Source organism: Dasypus novemcinctus, chromosome 8 (assembly GCF_030445035.2).
Source record: "Dasypus novemcinctus isolate mDasNov1 chromosome 8, mDasNov1.1.hap2, whole genome shotgun sequence".
Taxonomy (NCBI): Eukaryota; Metazoa; Chordata; class Mammalia; order Cingulata; family Dasypodidae; genus Dasypus; species Dasypus novemcinctus.
Window position 1 is genome coordinate 87,375,813 of NC_080680.1, and position 14,252 is coordinate 87,390,064.

The 14,252-nt window shown below is 45.2% G+C and overlaps 2 protein-coding genes across 10 annotated transcripts in view; one reads left to right on the forward strand and one right to left on the reverse strand.

Annotated features, from left to right (window-relative positions):
- Positions 1-14,252, forward strand: part of TOR1A (torsin family 1 member A) — a 37,398-nt gene that overhangs the window by 3,981 nt on the left and 19,165 nt on the right. For 2 of the 7 annotated variants that reach the window (XR_011649448.1, XM_058302258.2), the window contains exons 4-5: positions 2-129; positions 13,213-13,317. Coding sequence is in view for 5 of the 7 variants with exons in the window: in XM_058302258.2 (XP_058158241.1) it covers positions 2-129; positions 13,213-13,295 (211 nt within the window). In the remaining 2 variants the exon portion in view is untranslated. Of the gene's footprint in view, position 1; positions 130-2,630; positions 3,370-13,212; positions 13,485-14,252 lie in introns of those variants that run through there. The other 5 variants (XR_011649449.1, XM_023590114.3, XM_058302257.1 and 2 more) reach the window with 4 other exon arrangements.
- TOR1B (torsin family 1 member B) lies at positions 3,205-12,923 on the reverse strand. 3 transcript variants are annotated; one of them, XM_012526972.3, is made up of 5 exons: positions 12,725-12,923; positions 11,693-11,958; positions 10,040-10,215; positions 8,909-9,036; positions 3,205-3,478 (listed from the first exon to the last, which is right to left on the reverse strand). In XM_012526972.3, the coding sequence occupies exons 1-5, from the start codon at positions 12,921-12,923 to the stop codon at positions 3,408-3,410; spliced, it is 840 nt and encodes a 279-aa protein (XP_012382426.1). In that variant the 3' UTR covers positions 3,205-3,407. The 3 variants fall into 3 exon arrangements, with proteins under 3 accessions (XP_012382426.1, XP_012382427.1, XP_012382425.1); XM_012526973.3 differs by having other exon boundaries at positions 3,205-3,875; XM_012526971.3 differs by having other exon boundaries at positions 3,205-8,191.

Genomic DNA, 14,252 nt, shown 5'->3' on the forward strand with positions numbered 1-14,252 from the left:
GCAATGCTGGGGCAGAAAGGATCACAGATGTGGCTTTAGATTTCTGGAGAAGTGGAAAGCAGAGGGAAGAAATCAAGCTCAAAGACATGGAGCATGCCTTGGCTATATCAGTCTTCAATAACAAGAACAGTAAGTAGGACCATCAGTTAATAACCCCATCTTATTCATAATCCTGTGCCCGTTTTAAGCTTTGACAGCAACATCACCTGGGAGCCAGTTAGAAGTGCAAATTCTCAGTTCCTTCCCTAGACCTGAATTGGAATTTCTGAGGGGCATCTGTGTATAACAAACCCTGGGTGATTTTTAGGTACACTAAAGTTTGAGAAGTACTATTTTGAAGAAAGAGAAGTGTTTGATCATTGAGATCTGGAAAATTAGTTCCCTCATTTCCTTCAGTTTAAAGCCTTTTCCTTTGTAGTAGAAAGGGAGGTGATGAGCAAGGAAGACTGCTTTGGGTGTCACTGGAGGAGATAACCTGTTAAGTCCCTTCCTTGCTTTGTTTCACCCTAGAACTCAGGTTCTGTGCTTGAGAATAATAGCCCAACCACGATTGGGCTCTTATTCTGTGCCAGGCACTGTGACACACTGGTGACCTGTGTGTTGCTGACCTGAGGGGAAAAGAGGGAGTTGATCTTATAGACATCTGAGGTTTTCCACCAGAGACAACCCTGACGTGGGAATGTGCTTGGATCATTGTGGCTAGATGAATGAACAAAGGAAAGGAACAAAAGGCTAGGTAAGAGGTGTGACTAGGAATCAGGGTGAAGATCATAGAAGGTTTGGTGGGCTGTGGTCAGACCTTGCGTTTTGCTTGTGAGTAGAAGAGAGCCCTAGAGGATTTTGAGTGACAGCAGCAAGATCTGCTGGGTCAAGAATAGACTGGTGGCAGGAAGGGGCAGAGAGAACAGTTAGGAGCTGCTGCAGTAACCCAGGAGAGAGATGCTGGTGACTTGGACCAGGGATTCTCATGCTGGGGTAGTGAGACATGGTTGGATTCTGGACTTATTTTGAAGGTAGAAACAATAAGATTTCCTAGAGGATTTTATGTGGGAGCCAAAGAGAGATGAGTCAAGGATTTGATTTAGGCAATCAGGAGAGCAGCACTGCCATTTAGAGAGATGGACTGGGAAGGGCAGAAATCAGTATGGCATGTTCAGCATATGAAGACCTGTTAGGTTTGCAGCACCCAAGCAGAAATACTGAGCAGGCATTTAGATAGTCCAGTGGAGCTCCAGGGGGGTATTCAGCAGAAACAAATTTGGGAGTCATCAGTAGATGGTTTTTAAAGCCATGAGATTGTATGAGATGACCTGTTTCACCAGAACACTTTTCCCCAGGTCTTTGCAAGGTGGGTCCTTCTCCTTCAGTCTCTGCTCAGAGGTCACCTCCTCAAGAGAGGCCTTGCCTGACCACCCTAGCTAATTAGCCTTCTGCCCTCCTTGCCTAATCATGCCACCTCCTTATCCTGCTTTATAGTATTCATAGCTCCTAGCACTATCTGAAATAGTTAATTTACTAGTTTGTTGAGTGTCTCCCCAACTAGAATGTAAACCTCCTGAAGGGTAGCATCCATGTCTGTGTGGCTCTCTCCTCTATACCTATGGCCCAGGACATGCCTGGCAGAGCAGGCTTTCAAGAAATAAGCTGAGTGAGCACACAAGTGGGAGCGCTGTCATTTGTTACTGTTCATTGGCTAGTTTTGTTCTTATCCTTGGCCACAGACACACAGCCCCCCCACAACCAGTCAAATATTAAGCAGCAACTGTGCAGAGCACTTTTGGGAAAGGAAAGCAGAAACCCCAGTCTTTAAGGAGCTCACATTAAGGAGCCCATTCACAAGGATTAAACAGCAGTGTGGATGGGAAACAGCTGATGGGAAGAGATGTGTGGCTGGCGGATGATCCAGTGGGGGCTGTGGGTCAAGAGGGCGGGCCCTGGGTGGGGGGGTGTGACTGGATCATTGCCTAGCCTGTCCTCATCCAGGGGGGAAAGAAACCCATGGCAAAGGCCATGCCCTATCACGGTAGAATAGCTTTGTCTTCACACACTACCCTGAGGAGTCTAGTTTTTGGTGTCCTAAAATGCTCTACCTTGTTACCCTAGCTGCTGCAACTCCAGTGAGAGTCACAAGTTTATCTTCCCACGATAAAAGCAAGCAGCTGGCCGAGGCCTTCTTTGGGAACTTTTTTCTCACCATTTGCTTTCTTTGAAAACTTTACCAGCCTGCGAGTCTGGTTCCCATTTTGCCTTTCTGCCTGTTCCCAGGCCCCAGGTCCACTGGAGCTGTGAATCTCGCTACCACCTCAAGGCTTTTAAGTTACACCTTCAGAGGCCTTTCCTGAGCCCTTACTGTAAATGAGGCAGCTCAGTTCTGCTTCCTCAGATCACTCTGCCCTTCGCCTTCACAGACATTTCACAGCTTGTAACTGTTCATTAGTGAGCTCCCTGCTTAGTATCTGCTTTTCTCACTGGAGGGCGGGGGGCGGGGGGGGGGGCACTCCTCTAACCCCAGGGCCTAACCCAGAGCCTGGCACAGAGTTGACACTTCAGTAGATAGGTGTTGGATAGATGGACGGATGGCTGGGTGGACAGATGAGCGGATGGATAAGCAGCACCTTTTTTTTTCCTAGGTGGCTTCTGGCACAGCAGCTTAATTGACCGAAATCTCATTGACTATTTTGTTCCCTTCCTTCCCCTGGAATATAAACACCTAAAAATGTGCATCAGAGTTGAAATGCAGTCCCGAGGCTATGAAGTTGATGAGGACATTGTAACCAGAGTGGCGGAGGAGATGACATTTTTCCCCAAAGAGGAGAGAGTTTTCTCTGATAAAGGCTGCAAAACGGTGTTTACCAAGCTGGATTATTACTATGATGACTGATAGCACAGAAGTCTTTGCCTAGCATTGGAGAAAAGAAAGAATACAAAACTCACATCCTTCCTACTCCTCTCTCTACTTTATTCCCTGGAAGAGGAGTACAATGAATTTTTCCTGTCCGATGAGACAGGAATTCTTCTGGGTGTTATTTTCATTCAGCAGAGTCTGCAGGCTCTCACAACCTTAGAAACTGCTGCCATTGGAACAGCCTCCAGAGCCTTCAGAGGAGGGAGCCAGCCCCCAGCCCACTCAGTACCAGCGCTTATGATTTTTTAAAAATCATGTTTTAATTACAAGTGTTTCTGTTTCAAGGAAGGACGAATAAGTTTTACTGAAAATGTGATAACTTTATTTAAGTTTTTAACATTATGAGAACATCTTCAGACTCTTAAGTTGTTGGGTTTGTTTCTTTTTGATTTTGTTTTTAAGTTTCTACCATTGTAACATACACCACGATTGAGTCTTTTCTGCAGAAAAAGCCCAGACATGAAGTCCTTGGCGTTTATTCTTTATGATGGTGTTACTGGGGCTAGAGGTTGGAGCGATGACCAAACCTGAAACGGCGTGCCCACAGCCACACTGCAAGGGGCAGCAACATGTCTAGATAAAAGAACAAGTATGTAGGAGGAGGAACTGAAACTTCCAGGGGTGCTCAGGCATGCCCCAGATGGGGTCCTGAAAGTCCTTTTCAAGGGCTTTGCTCTTAGTAACATGAACAGTGGGGATAACTTGAGGAAAACTGAACAGGCTAAATGAAGGTTGGTTAGAACCAGAGTATTCTTAAAAGAAAGCTATTTCCAGCTGGTCACTTGTCACCACTCAGGCTTTGCAAAGGAGGGCCCCTTTTTTTTTCCTTTTTTTTAAAGATTTAAAAAATAATTTATTCCCCCCTCCCCCCATTCCCCTCTATCACACCCTGCTATTTTTGCTGTCTGTGTTGTCTTCTCTTCTCATTTTCTCTCTTCTAGGATTCACCACGATTCAATCCTGGAGACCTCTGATGGGGAGAGAGAGGTTCCCTATCAATTGCGCCACCTTAGTTCCTGGTCTCTGCTGCGCTTCACCTTGACTCTCCCCTTGTCTCTCTTTTGTTGTGTCATCATCTTGCTGCATGACTCACTTGCGTGTGGCACTAGCTCACCATGCGGGCACTCGTGTGGGCACTAGGCACACTTCCTCTTTTTTTACCAGGAGGTCCCAGGGGTTGAACCCAGATCCTTCCATATGGTAGACGGAAGGTCTATCACTTGGGCCACATCTGCTTCCCATGTCCAGATGAGCCACCCACTGTCTACTTGATTCTAAATTGTTGTAGAGCAAGTTTTGCCATATTTTTTTTAAAACCATCTATCACTAGATTTTATGTTCAATCAGAACCCCCAAAACCTAGGAAAACTTAGTTGTCCTTCCTAAGGATGCTAAGAAAAGTGTTTTTATTTATAAATGCAAATAACTACCATTTGACAATAAAATTTTTTGTAACTTGTGAATACATTTAAATGGGAAAAGTAAACCCCTCCATTGTTAGCTTTGTGTGCTCCAGCTAAGAATCAAGACCCAACAGATGCAGTCTAGATCTGGGTGAGATGAAGTCTTAACACAGTGTCCCTTTGAGGATCCTAAAGTAGCTGTGGACCCTTGCTCAGCTGCAGGGGATACTGCACTCAGGTGCAGGGGTTTGTGGCACTCCTGACTCAGCCATGGAGTCCATATCTAGAGATGAAACCCCAGCTGAGATGCCAGGCAGGCGTACTGAGCACAGTAGACTAAATACTGTTTTATGCAACATGCTTGTGCACCAACAAAAGGACAGGCCTGGGCAGGGGTGGTGCTGAGTGATGTGTAAAGTGCTTGCAGGGATGATTTTCTGCAGGCATGGAAGATGAGGGTTGGCAGGCCTTTGGCTAAGCATCTGGGCTAACGCAGAACCCCTCTGCCTCACGACTATCCACCTGTACAGAAGATATTTTTTAGGCTGCACAGGCCTCCTAAGGATGCTCTAGAAAGTTCTTGGTGTTGAGCCAAAGCTGGCCTGTTGGTTTGAATCAGCCACCAGGCTTGGTCTTGTCCCCAAGAGTTACAGATTAGGTCTAATCCTTATTTCATTTGAAAATGTCAGCTGAGCATCTGGGAGTCCCTAATTAGTGAACATGGGTACCCTTATTTTTATTTTTTAAGATGTATTTTTATTTATTTCTACCCCACACATACACACAGGTTGTTTGTGCTCACTGTCAGCTCGTCTTTTTAAACCTTTTCTTTCCCTTCCCCCCCCCCCAGTTGTCTGTTCTCTGTATCCATTTGCTGCGTGCGTATTCTTGTCCACTTCTGTTGTCAGCGGCACAGGAATCTGTGTTTCTTTTTGTTGCGTCATCTTGCTGCGTCAACTCTCCGTGTGTGCGGCGCCATTCCTGGGCAGGCTGCACTTTCTTTTGCGCTGGGCGGCTCTCCTTACGGGGTACACTCCTTGCACGTGGGGCTCCCCTATGCGGGGACACCCCTGCAGCGCAGGGCACTCCTTGCGCGCATCAGCACTGCACATGGGCCCGCTCCACATGGGTCGGGGAGGCCTGGGGTTTGAACCGCGGACCTCCCATGTGGTAGACAGATGCCCTATCCACTGGGCCAAGTCTGCTTCCCTCATCTTCTTTTTTAGGAGGCACCAGGAACTGAACCTAGGGCTTCCAATGTGGGAGGGAGGCATGTAATTGCTTGAGCCACCTCTGCTCCCCTTAGTTTTGAAAAGTTCACTCTTTGTAGATGAGGCAGTATGAGGGTAGAACAGAAACTGCATTAGGCTGGGAACCAGACCTAGAAAGTCAATCTCATGGAACTAGCATCTTCAATTGAGAAATGAGGGAACTAGGCAGGATGATAGCAAAGAGGGTTAGAACTTTCTATAAATCAGCTAACCCTCAGTCCTGTAAAGAGGGTGGGTATTACCAATTAATGGATAAAGATAAGAACAGGTTAAATGATTCACTTAACTAGGGTTTCATTATGTACCAGTTCTGGGTGGGAAGACCCAGAGTTTCTGGTTCTGAGATCTGCTTTTAGCTTGAGTTCAGATTGTCAGCAGCATGTCCTGGTTTCCCAGTGTTCAATTTCCTTCTTACATTAATTTTAGGAGAATATACTTGTTAGAATTCCATCTGTTTCTGGCAAAAATATTCATCTAATTCAGCTTAATTTCATATTTGTCTGAAGATAACAGCTTTTAAAGCAAATATCGATTTTGTATGATGTAAAGATTGCCAACCGACATGTCCAAGGTACAGTAAACCTGACACCTGGGCTGTTAGAGTCTTAATTCCACGCTCAAAGCATTTCAGAATTAACCACATAAATAAATTAGGGAGAAAAAGTTAAGTTACACCTCATGCTAAAAATTTATGCTTTATTAATTTATGTCTAATAGGTCAATTCCAGCTCTTATCTCCATCTCTAGTGGGGTGGGGAAGGCTGAGCCATGGTCAGCTGTGGCCTTTTCAAGTTACAGATCAGTAACGGCGGTCCAAAGGTGGCCAACACGTTGAGTTTATTGCATCATTGTAAACAGAAAACCTTGTCTCCTGATCAGACACTCAAAAGGTTATAAAAGAAATGTAACTTAACTCCAATTTGAGAACTATGTACTAAAAAATTTTAAGCCTCACCTTAGTATTTAAAAAAACAACTAATTTTGATACCTAAAAGGCACTTCAACCCTTCAAAAATATCCATTCTACCACATCTTATATATATAAAAAGGCATGTTCTGGTTTCATGCCTGCAGTTGCACTGCAACTACAGGACAGACACAGAACCATTCACACTGGCTGGAATCTAAGTCTTATTTCCGAATGATTAGAGCAGCCCAGCCTGGCGCTGCCATATAGAGTGTCGTCATCAGATGACACCCAGGACCACCCATCACCTCAGACTGATCTTATTTGATCTTGCAAAGTTCTGTACGTTACCATGCACAGAACAATAAAAATCTTCATCATTTGTTTTTAAGAGTATCTGAGAAAGGAATAAGCAATTACGCCATTTTATATCCTTTCCATGTTTTAAAATAAGCAACATCCTATGAAAAATTCAAAATTAAGAAATATACATATCCTTGAAAACTTTACCATTTCTAATGTACAATACTTTTACCTGTGTGGCAATGCATAATCTACAAGCTGAATATTCAGTCTGGGCAGGTATACATGGAGAATGATCCTGTCCTATGGATTTCAAGTTGTTCTGTGGAATAAAGTGAGAGGCTGACCCAGGTATAAATTGTAACAGACAAACATATCACCATGGGAACTAAGGACTAAAATTCAAGGCCAAGTGTCTTGTTCCAGTTCACCTCTAGAGAAGATATGGTTGGGAGAAAATCTAGTGATGACTGAGGTTTGAGTGGCCGAGGTACAGGAAAGCTGGGATCGAGCCTGAGAGATGGGTAAAGGGATTCTATGACTAGGGCTGCAGTGTGCAGCCAGAGGAGTGGACAGGCTGAAAGGGCCTGCCTGTCCTCCTCCTCCACTGAAGCCCACACACAGCTCATGCCAGGTCGAGAGCTCAAGGTGCTTAGGGTGCAGGCCCTCCTCTCACCTGAGTGTCCCCACCTGCAGGTGCCACCACTTCTACCTGAAAATCTCAAGGCAGCTAGTGCTCTCTGTATAGAAAAATAGGACAGAAGAATGTTTTTGGCAGGCAGATTGCAGCAGGGCCCTTACACCCTTTTAGTTATAACAGTAGTTCTAAGGTGTGGGTGCCATAGGGTCAGAAACAATCCGAGGGCTTCATTCACACAGCTGATTTCAAGGCACTTTTGTCAACATCAGGAGCAGTAAATTTGAAGGAGATTTTAAAAGCTCACCTTCAACTGCAGTTAACAGTTGGATTTCTGTCATGTTGTAAAATGACAAGTGCACTCGACAGATGAGCGTCTTTTTAAATCAACTCTTCCAGATCCTGAAAGTCCACAGGAGCAAATGTGCAAATCCCAGAGAAGGGGTTCAAAAGTGTTTCCAAAAGGCAAGGCCCCTGGCTTCCTGAGTCTCCCAGTTGCCTCTTATCCCATTTGGATAAGAGCTCAATGAAAATCTAATCGTGACTGCACAGTCTTGCAGCCCTTATCTGAGTAGATTTTCTCATCTTTTGGGAAAAACGTCATTTCCTCTGCAACTCTTGTGACAATGTCTTCATCTATGGCAGAACCACGGGCCTTCATTTCTGCCCTGACACACATTTTCACATGTCTGTACTCCAGAGGCAGGAAAGGGATAAAGTAATCGATGAGATTTCTGTCTATCAGTCCACTGCGCCACAGACCACCTGTGAAACAAGACACAGCTGGGTTTCTTGCCCATCATATCACCTGCTCTTACAAGAGGCCATTTTAGTCAGGGCCCACAGTATATTCTTTACATCTTTACCCCTCAAGAGATTCTCTTTTTCAAGTGTGAAATAAACCTGATTTAAGAATCAGTAGGGGGAAGCGGACTTGGCCCAATGGATAGGGCGTCCGCCTACCACATGGGAGGTCTGTGGTTCAAACCCCGGGCCTCCTTGACCTGTGTGGAGCTGGTCCATGTGCAATGCTGATGCACACAACGAATGCCGTGCCATGCAGGGCTGTCCCCCGCGTAGGGGAGCCCCACGCACAATGAGTGTGCCCCGTAAGGAAAACTGCCCAGCGCAAAAGAAAGTGCAGCCTGCCCAAGAATGGCACCGCACACACGGAGAGCTGACACAAGATGGCACAACAAAAAGAAACAGATTCCCGGTGCCGCTGATAGGGATAGAAGTGGTCACGGAAGAACATAAGAACATACAGCGAACGGACACAGAAAGCAGACAACAAATAAAAAAAAAAGAATCAGTACGATACTCTTGTTACCTGGCTTCTATAGACTGGCCTGAGGAAAAAAGTCCCCATTTCAGCAAAGCCACAAGGCTAAGCAGGACTACTTGGCTTTGTGAAATACTCAAGGAAAGAGAAGACAGGTCTACTGGCAGAATTAAGAGGCTCCTTGCTCTGAGGAGACTTACTGTGTTTATTATTGAAGACTCCAACAGACAGCACAGGTTCCAGGTCTTTCAGTTGAATGTCTTCCCTCTTTTTTCCTGCCCTCCAAAAGTCAAGAGCCGCCTTAGTTATTAGGTCCCCGCCTGCATTGCTGAGTTTGACAAAGAAAAAAAGATTAAAATCATATGTTCATTAAGTCTTTTCTGTCAATTTAGGAAGGAAATGTACCTGCTCTAAGGTTTATTATTTTTTTAAACTTATTTTGAAAGAATTTCAAACTTACAAGACAGGTGCAAAAGTAATACAAAACCTATACAGAAAATTCCAGTATATCCCACCCACCCAAATACCCAGATCCAACTTTCAACATTTTGCCACATTTCCCATATCAGTCTATCCATCATTTTTTTTAAGTTCTCTTTGCTTTATTTTATTTTTTAAATTATTTATTTATTTTTAAAACTTACATTCAGAAAATATGAGATCCCATTCAACCCCACCGCCCCCACCACCCACTCCCCCCACAGCAACACTCTCTCCCTTCATCGTGACACATCCATTACACCTGGTAAGTACATCTCTGAGCACGACTGCACCCCATAGTCTCTTTGCTTTAAAGCATATCTATCTATCTATCTACCTACCTACCTACCTACCTATCTACCTACCTACTTACCTACCCATCCATCCATCCCAGGTATTGAGCCCAGGACCTTGTATGTGGGAAGCAGGCACTCAACCACTGAGCTACACCCATTCCCAGGTTTATTCTTAATCAAAGAATATTGACTAAGTGCTACTAACAAAGAAGAGTTAGTGTCTGCCCTCAAGGAGCTTAAGTCTGTTTCTTCAGAATTGCTGGGATAATGCTTTGGCTTTTTATAACACTCAGAAACCACATGTGCAGTTAATGAAACTGCCTGTTACCAAGTCATTATTTCTTAAACGCATTTTCTCCTGCCAGCACTCTGTGCCATGCTGACAGTAACAACCCAAAAGTAAAAGAAGTGAGCAAGTCATTTTGGCCAGACTGGAATTTTTGTCACTGGTAAACAGAATGCTGTTGGTCACCAGGACCTCATTCCGACACTGAGAGAATAAAGGGCTTATGCGCCAGCCTCCCTTCTCAGCCCAAGCAATCACTTCCTGCTGACCTGAGAAAGATGAAGATGGCCTTCCGGTAAGACACTCCGTCAACCTGTTCATAGTAGTCTAGAAATGGCTTGATTGCATCGATGATCCCAGGGTGCAATTTATCCATCTCATCAAATATGAAAACAGAACTTGCACATGCACTCACGTTACCCCGAATCCATTTCTGTAACTGGTCCTAGACCAACCATAAAAGAAGAAATGGGATGTGGAGCCTCAAAGGATGTGCCAGGGGAAGCAGAAGCATGCTCCTCATGCTCTGAAAGATGAAAATTCATTGCTCTCTGGGGTTTAAAAAAGAACTCTTAGAAAACTACATACAAACATCCATAGGATAATAGCTTTTCAAAACCTTATCTAAAAAAGTGGAAATTGGCAGTGAGATAGTTGCTAAAATGCAAAAAAAATTTTTCCTAATTCAAATGACAGGCTAAATGTGACTTTTTAAAGATATAAGAGATACAAGGTAAATGAATATTTATCATTCACTTTTAACCAATCCATAATTCTCATCTCATTGTGGAGTGAAATCTCAATTTTAGCACAACTGAGCAATAATAAACTAGATTAAGATCTGCACAGTGCCCAAAACCAATGCCTTCTACTTGTGCAATGAACAAAACAGGTGACCCAGATGACAAGTATTTGTTCCTATGCTCTTTCTTGAATCAAACACAAAGATACCAAACAACAAACCCTCAACCCTAAAACATGGAGAGCAGAGACAGCAAACCCCCACCCCCATGCACACACCCAAAGGCATGGGCACCTATCTTACTGTATTTCTAGAGGTCTAGGAAAGAATGTGGAAAACGAGAAGTATTCCTTCTTTTAGGGGCAATCTTCTTCCAACTTAAAATTTGTATGGCAAGTAGCCACTTTCACTTCCTTATCCAGTTAAGTTTCTTTTTCTTATTCCAGTACCCACCTAACAGTAAGAATATTAACTTTTATAAGGACATCATTCATCTAAATGAAAATTAACTCTACCAGACAACTGAGTGTAAATTAAATGTGGAAAAAACATCTCAGAAGGAAACATGGTCTCAAGGTTCAATTCTTTGGGTCTTTCTTTTAAAGAAAGAAAGCAATACCAAGGAATTGAAGGATGGGAGGAACAAAGCGACAAAAAAGCTATTTTGGGGGAAAAGTTCTCTTGTCTACACTGGCAAATGTAGAGGTCAAGCTGAGGCTGCACAATAGGTGTAGAACATTAAATGAAGCCAAGTCCAAGCAAATTATTTACGACTACCCTGCTTAACACCATCTGCTCTGATGAGAATGTTGAATGCACTCATTCTCTGAAGAACATGGCTATGGTGTGAACTGGGAGTTAGGAGACTTGGGTTCAAGTTTCTGCTCTGCCACAAGGTCACCAGGATTGTAAGGAGCAAGTTACCTCGCCTCTCTTGGCTCCATCTTTTATTGGAAATAACATCACCTACCCCACTGTATTATTTTTGGATTAAGTGAGGAAAAAGTTGTAGGAGGGTTTTGAAGGGCAAATGGCAAAGTATTATGCAGGGTAAGTGTGCCTTGACTCAGGAGCACCTGGGGATATTGAAACACAAAGAAAATAGTAGCAGAGGCCTGAGTTAGAGAGCAAGTCACCAGTCTGAGTAGCCCATGGATGAAAGAATAGTCAACTCTCTTGCCTGGTACAGTTTCATCTTCTGCTCATGAGGGAAGTGCAGAGTTGATACAAACAGGTGTACAAAATTACTCTTCAGGCCTTTTGAGTGAAGATTTTCAGCCACAATTTGGCTGACGAAATTCTTGCCTGTGCCAGCCCAGCCATGTAAGGAAAGGGTCAGTGGTTTCTTGGGATTTTTATTGTTCCTGAAGCCAGTCAGTGCTTTGAGGATCACCTCTGTGGCCAGATGTTGTCCAAACAGCTTCTCCTCCAAGTCCAGCTTGAGGGCTGCAGGAGGCAGCCCAGGAAGAGAGAGAAAAATACATGTTAAAAATGCAGAAAAGCAGCTGGCAAAAGAGAAAGCACAGATTAATGAGTGATCCACCAGAGTTTCTGCTAAACCCCAGGACCAAAGCTGAGCCTGAACAATGGTTTGGGGAGTCAAATGATGCCACTTTCAAGAAAATGCATTATGTGGATGCCAGTCTTGTTCATTCATCCAAAGATAAACCATCTCTTGACTGAGCTGTAAGCTATTTCCCCAGACACTCCGTCTGGCTTGTAAGAAAATCAAGGGCCAAATGCGGGCTTACTGGGCGGATGTTGCACAGATAAAATTACTTAATAGGGTTGACAGAGCACAGAAAGACTGGCCAAGCTACTTTCAGTTTCTTCTTACTAGAATCCCAAGAAATCCGAACATTCAGAAAGGTACTTGGGCAAAGCCCCACGATCTGGAGAATCTTTCAGGAGGCACTGCTTCCAGGCCTGGAGTCGGGCCCTGTCAACTCTTCCCTCCATCCCTTCTCTCCGCACTGCGCGCTGGAGATCCAGACCGAGTTTCCCCCCTCTGGGGCTTGCGAATGGGAAAAATTCCTATGCCGCCCGCATCCGTCCTCCCTCCCACTCCAAATCAAGACGACCGCTGTCTGCGCAGTGCCTACTCGGTACCCGGCGCATGCCAGGGTTGGGATTCGGGGTTGGGATTCGGAGTCGGGACTCGAACCCGCGTCCTTCCCGAGCGGTCCCGACAGCCCGCGCGCGCCTGCCGTACCCGAGGCGTTGAGCGGCTGCTCTTTACGGCAACACTCGGCGAAGCGGCAGTAAAGATCGGTGTAAGACAAATAGCCTGCGAGTGCTGACGCTGTCCCGATAGCTATGCCCACGCTGATGGGCTCGAAGGCCGTGACCATCTGGGCCGTCAGTAGCAGAAGGAGGGCGGCGGCGCTCCGAAGCCACCTACCGGGCGGCATAGCCCCAACTCAGTCCGCCGGCAGCCGCCGCTCGAGACCCCTAGACGGCGGAGCGCCAGGCCGGCTTCCGGCGGTGGCGTCACTTCCGCCCCGCGGACCGGCCCCTTACTGCAGTCGCATTGGTGAGAGGGCCGGCATCTTTTTGAGTGGCGCTGAACCTTCTTCCCCGCTCCCACCTCTAGCTTTTACGGTGTTGATTTCTTAAGAGCTTCGTAGCGCCCTTGATACTGCCTTGTCATCCCCTTCCCTCTTTCCCTGGAGCTATAATGAGCGTTTCTCCTTTCTGAAGTTCAGAAGCTCCTTGAGGATGTCGGCCCACCTGCTGCCTTCTTTCGGAAACAGTTACTGAGCGCACTAGGGGCCGGGCCCTAGGCTGAACACTGGGGATACAGAGGTACCAAGGCACCCTACCCTGGAGTGTACAGTTGTAACCAAGAGTTAACAAATGAGGGGGTGGGAGTGGGATAAATGGGAATCTCCCGTATTTTTGATGTAATAGGTATGTAATCTAAAGCTTCTTTAAACATGAACAAGTAAAAAATAAAAAGAATATATAAAGAACTTCTGGAACTCAATATATTTTTTTAAAGTTTGATTATAGTTACTGGATTATTACATAGATGCTCTTTTACTTTCTAATATACTAGAGAATAGCCAAAAGTAAATACCTGAAACAACTGAAACTTACTGAACTGTAACCCTGACACCTTGATCTTTAATGATTGTGTAACTACATAATCTATACTCTGTATCTTTTTTTTTTAAGATTTAATTATTTCTCTCCCCTTCCCCCCATTGTCTGCTCTCTGCGTCCATTTGCTGTGTGTTCTTCTGCGTCCGCTTGCATTATCCAGCAGCACTTGGAAACTGCGTCTCTTTTGTTGCGTCATCTTGCTGCATCAGCTCTCTGTGTGTGTGGCACCCCTCCTGGGTGGGCTGCACTTTTTTCACGTGGGGTGGCTCTCCTTGTGGGGTGCACTCCTTGCTCGTGGGGCACCCCTGCGTGAGGATGCCCCTCCATGGCATAGCACTCCTTGTGCACCACAGCTCTGTGTGTGGGCCAGCTCACCACATGGGTCAGGAGGCTCTGGGGATCGAACCCTGCCCTCCATATGGTAGACCGATGCTCTATCAGTTGAGCCATGTCTGCTTCCCAATACTCTACATCTTGTGATTGTAAAACCCTCATGATAACTCAAGACTGGCTGCATTTGTACCCCTTTTTCTGTTCTACAACTGTGAAGTCTTGTGATCCCTAGATAGCCCCCTCATCATCTCAAACCATTATACTCCTTATCATAAACCTGCCTGTCTTTAGGTACTATAAAA

Bases quoted from the DNA above. Each gene is read 5' to 3' on its own strand.
- TOR1B (XM_012526971.3), bottom strand. From the start codon at position 12,923: ATGCCGCCCGGTAGGTGGCTTCGGAGCGCCGCCGCCCTCCTTCTGCTA. The intron at 11,959-12,724 runs GTACGGCAGGCG...TGCCTCCTGCAG, and splicing joins GCAGCCGCTCAACGCCTCGG to CCCTCAAGCTGGACTTGGAG. The intron at 10,216-11,692 runs GCAAGAGAGTTG...TGGTTGGTCTAG, and splicing joins AGAAGATGAAACTGTACCAG to GACCAGTTACAGAAATGGAT.